This window comes from Berghia stephanieae, chromosome 3 (genome assembly GCF_034508935.2).
Source record: "Berghia stephanieae isolate SIO BIC M18660-M18661 chromosome 3, UCSD_Bste_1.3, whole genome shotgun sequence".
Classification (NCBI taxonomy): Eukaryota; Metazoa; Mollusca; class Gastropoda; order Nudibranchia; family Aeolidiidae; genus Berghia; species Berghia stephanieae.
This window is the reverse complement of record NC_088362.1, coordinates 56,235,068-56,240,067: the sequence shown is the minus strand read 5'-3', so window position 1 is coordinate 56,240,067 and position 5,000 is coordinate 56,235,068. Positions and strand designations below refer to the sequence as shown.

Sequence of the window (5,000 nt, the reverse complement as noted above, 5' to 3'; positions counted from 1 at the left end):
TCTCTCTTTCTCTCTCTCTCTCTCTGTGTGTGTGTGTGTGTGTGTGTGTGTGTGTGTGTCAAACAGGCACACATCCTCTCTCTGGAATACATAAACTCACAAACATTCATTGTCACTATCTGATTTTTTTGAATATTTGTACCGGATCTATAAAATTATATTTATATTACTTTAGACGTCATTTGATTTATATTCTATAATTCAACTTCTTATCTATTGGTTAGCAAGCAATATTATTTACTGTTTGGTTAATGCTACAAAACCGGAACAGGTTCAATGAAAGTGCCATAGCAGTCCTTGTAGCTCTGACTTAAACTTTAAATGAAAAATATCCACCTTTCCCATTTTGATGATTCGATTGTAAACTGTCCCAAATAACAAATATAATAAACAAAAAAAAAAACACAAAAGAACGAACAAAAACAAAAATCCCATACCAAAAAAAAAACCCAACAAAAAAAACAAAAACAAAACAAAACAAACCAAGACAACAACAACAAAGAGCAATGAAAGCAAGAAAAGGTTTTTTTCCCTTTAAGTCCTACTTTTAAATATTTCAAAGACCTATTATTGACTAGCATTTCTTGCATACTATTTTTTTCCCCCAGGCGTTGGAACTTGCTCTGATAACACCGCTGTATCATTATTTCTTCACCTCTTTGGTAAGTGTAATATTAAATAGCTTATAGAGACAATGTTCCAATAATACGATACCAAATGACTGACTTGTATGACTTAAAGCTGTTTTCTGGCGTAGTCGGCAGTCCAATTTACATTTGCAATGAGACAGAAGAGGCACTTTGTGCTATTTGTTATTTGTTTGCCGACATAATAATAAAATTATCTCAGTAGACCTTTAATATCGATACTGTCTAACTCAGCCTTTATTTTCAGAAAAAAAAATTATATATTTTGGATTCCAATAACTCGCATTAATATTTAATAACTTGTTTTCTTTCAAAAACTATGTAAACTAAACAGTCTCTGCGATAGGTTCACCCTCTCCATACCACCCGCATCACAATCGTCACTTTTGTTACGACACAATATACATTTTTCTTATTCAGATTTATTTTGTACATCACAAACTTTGAAGAATGATCACGTGATGTACCATCTAGTATAGTTACACCATGTTTTTCTTTCTTTATTCTACTCGAATGAGAATTTGGTGTTATACTACGATATATACCCGAAATTTGAGTAAAAATAGTTTCCGATATCGGTTTAAAATCATATTATTAATACTAGTATGTCTTCTTTGTTGCGGCTATGTGGTCTAGTGGTATGACACTCGCTTTCGGATCAGGAAGGTCCTGAGTTCGAGCCTCGCTCGAATCATTGTTGAGTCCTTGGAAAAGGCTCTTTACTCATCATCTATCACCGTGCTCAGGTGTAAAATGAGTACCTGGCCGCCGTTAACAGCGTTGTCTCTGTCGGAAAAAAATGTATTCTCGCCTAACAGGCGTCATCATGTCTCGTTCTACATGTTACATGTTGCTGTTGGTCAGGGACCCCTTGTTAAGCGCTTTAAGCATATTAAGTGGATATTGCGCTATATAAAAGCTCAAGTATATTTTGTTTCAGGATCTCGGGTTGATGGACCTGACCCGGTTTTCCCAGGCCGGTGCCAACATCACGGCGTTCCGTCTTATCGACCCGGACAGAAAGTTTGTGGCTGAAAAGAGGGACGATTGGCTTCGTAGGTCCAAGTCAGGAGTCAATTCTCCCTTGATGAGCTACTCCGAAGTCTCTGTAAGTAAGACACTACTAACCAGTTAATAACTGCTGTACCTACTCTGGAAATGCACGTATTTAAAAATTTGGCCAGAAAACTCGTCCTTCTAATACTAATAATATCAAGAGATTTAAATGACCCTCATCTTGGCAGAAACACTCAAAACGGGGACTTCCACGAAGTCCCAGATTTGAGAGCGTCTGCCAAGATGAGGTTCATTTAAATCTCTTGATATTAGAAGAACGAGTTTTCTGGCCAAATTTTTAAATACAAGTCATTCGAGACTACGACAATTTAGTAGTTAAAAGTCTTTAGTGGAAATGGCAATTGTTGTTGTTGTGGTAAAGAAAGATAATATTGAAAGTTTGCTTCTGATATTTTCTTTTTTCTGCCTCCATTGCAATTAACGTTATTAATTTGACTCATAAATATTCACTGTAGTCCAAAATGGATACAAATACTTATATACTTCAAGTTACAAATTCATTTGATCATAGAATTGGCTGTACGAAAATAAAAAGGATATTAAATGAAAGCTTTAATTTGATAAATGAAGACAGATAATGTGGGCGATTCGCGGGTTTTACAATTATTAACAAAAAATCATGAATGAAACACTAAAGACGAAATTCGTCTCTAGTGTTTTAATCATCGTGTTCTGTGGATAAAGGGGAAACCCGAAACGTTAACATTATCTGTCATTGTTTATTAAATTGAAGCTTCCATTTAATTTCTTAATGTAATTTATTTCTTCGAGTTTTAAGCAGCAACACTTTCATTGGATTTAATATTAAATATCAATAATCTTAAAATATATAAATTATAATTTAAGAATTGGAGATATAATTTATGACCATTGTTTTATCTCCATTTTTATAAAATGCAGCCTGGATATGATAACACTACTAACATTAACTTCACGGTAAATTCTTCATGTTGTACTTACTCCCTTTTATCAGTGTTTTCATTGTTTTAAATGTTACAGATAAACTGCCTTGCTCTGACTAATTGATATTGTTTTTCACTTTGGTCCTAAATTTGTTACATACTGCCTCAAAACAGTACTCTGTTGGATTGGGGCTGATGCCAGAGGGACAATTTCAAGTGAAAATCCAGATGTAATACTCGTGTAAATAGTAATGAACAACCATGAATATAACAGATTCTTAACCCTCTCCTTACCAGCCATTTTCAAGATTTTCCCCAAAACGTCACACCCAACTAACACAAAATATATTCTTTATCACTCAGACATAATAGCAGTAAAGTTCTTGCAATACATAATTTCTTTAGCAAAACATGTTCTACAACACACTGTTCATTTTCTTTAAATGTTATGATGTACAAAATAAATTTGAATAAGAATAAGGTTTGTTGTAACGTAACGAATGTGACGATTTTCCAATAGTTGGTAAGGAGAGAGTTAAAGAGAACAAACGTATTATACACGGAACGTTTCGGACTCAAAACACTTCTTCAGCCAATAACAGAAATTTAAAAAAAAAACAAATATTGATACATCACTTAAAATTGAAACAGATGGTAGAGAAGTATTCGGCATAACGTGTCCTCGTGTAAAACGACCTTAAGTTTTGACAATTTTGACTTTACAAGACCTTTTTAATTTTTTGTAACTATGTGTGGTCATAATGAAAACAAGTCAAGGTTGGTTTTCCAAAACTCGTTAAATCGATTTTTCTACTTTCTGAGATTTTGCATCCATGAGATAAATTGAAACGTATACTTTATTCTAAGCATCAATTGCCACAAGAATTTCTCAGGATTTGTGTGAATTTGAAGTCCAAATATGATAAGATAATAGGCCGAATGAGACAATTTCGGGGAAATGATCCTCATTATCTCACAATTAGAAAAACGGAGTTTTTTGGAAAACCACTCTTCAGTGTTTGTCTTTATAGATAGTATGCGCTTGGCTAAGAAACTCACAACATTGCCACCTGGAAGTATAACTGACCAACACACAAAGCTATGTATAAGCTTGAACGTTTATCGTCTGGTAAATACAGTTCAGTGAGAATTACTTATTAACGTGGATGGCAAAAAAAAAAAAAAACAATAACAAAGACTTGAGTGACTTCAACTTCGTTCTATCTATATGGAAGAGTGCTTTTCAAGCTTACTGTTGTGTTGCGAGGGACGTGGGCTTATTGTCAGATCTAAAAACCCGAATTGTTACGGGCTCATTGTGGTCATGGAAATACTCTCAAACCAAACCAAAATATTGTCCATTACATCTATGTTAAAAATATCTATACCTTATATTTCTCATTAGCAATGTTAAATAAAGCCCGTAATTTCTTGTGGCAATCAGATCTGCTAACAAGAGGACGTTGTTGCGAGTCTTTTCTAGCTGTAGATTTTAGACTACACTGTCAGTTTTAAAGACAATATACGAGTCTTCCAGTCTTGCTTTTTGGCATTCCGGAAGTGTTTCCAACCGCTGCACGAGCTTCCGAGTGCGCTCAGGGTACAATGTTCGAAATCCAAAACGCAAGAGTGTAGGAAATATTTTATTCTACCCCTCAAACGATTCCTATTTCGTCATCTTTGAATAAAAGACATCTTCAAAAACAATTCAATAATACTTCCTTTTAACGAATCAGATTTTAGTGAAATTCACGCTTGGTAATCTGACGTCACAAATTATTATTGTAAACATGATATCACTACGCGTTACTATGTAGGAGAATAATAGGCATTGCACAATTTGATGTTGTCTTAAAAGTCTCATTTTCATTTGGTTGTTTTTAACTTCCAGTTTTTAAAACAAACAAACTTGGGCATTTATATATAGCGAAATATCCACTAAATGCGCTTTAAAAAAGGTCCTTGACCAATAGCAACACGTAACATATAGAACGAGACATGACGCCTGTTACGCGATATTACAATTTTTTCATAGTCTCATTTTACACCTGTGTATGGTGAGAGAATGTCAGTAAGGAGCCTTTTCCAAGGACTCAACTATGAGCCAAGCGAGGCTCGAACATGTCCTGACTTTCCGATTCGAAAGCGAGTGTCATACCACAAGACCACATAACCACACAAAAACCTTAGTATCTGCATGATTTACAAGAGCTGAAACTGTTTGACTGTGACAATCTACAAATTATTTTGTATAATAACAGTTGGAATGTACCTTATTGTATTTATACATGTGATCCTTCTCTCAATACCCTTCAAAAATGGTCCAATAACTGTTTTTATTTTGGCGGGGGTGCTTATAGTTGTATGTGTGTTT

At 34.5% G+C, this 5,000-nt stretch overlaps 1 protein-coding gene across 2 annotated transcripts in view; it reads left to right on the top strand.

Annotated features, from left to right (window-relative positions):
• The window catches only part of LOC144968048 (glutamate receptor ionotropic, kainate 2-like), a 170,114-nt gene that overhangs the window by 137,627 nt on the left and 27,487 nt on the right, over positions 1-5,000 (top strand). Inside the window, exons 7-9 of one of the 2 annotated variants that reach the window (XM_078906009.1) lie at positions 609-662; positions 1,588-1,755; positions 2,625-2,660. In XM_078906009.1, coding sequence (XP_078762135.1) covers positions 609-662; positions 1,588-1,755; positions 2,625-2,660 — 258 coding nt within the window. The remainder of the gene's footprint in view (positions 1-608; positions 663-1,587; positions 1,756-2,624; positions 2,661-5,000) is intronic. The other variant, XM_078906010.1, reaches the window with a different exon arrangement.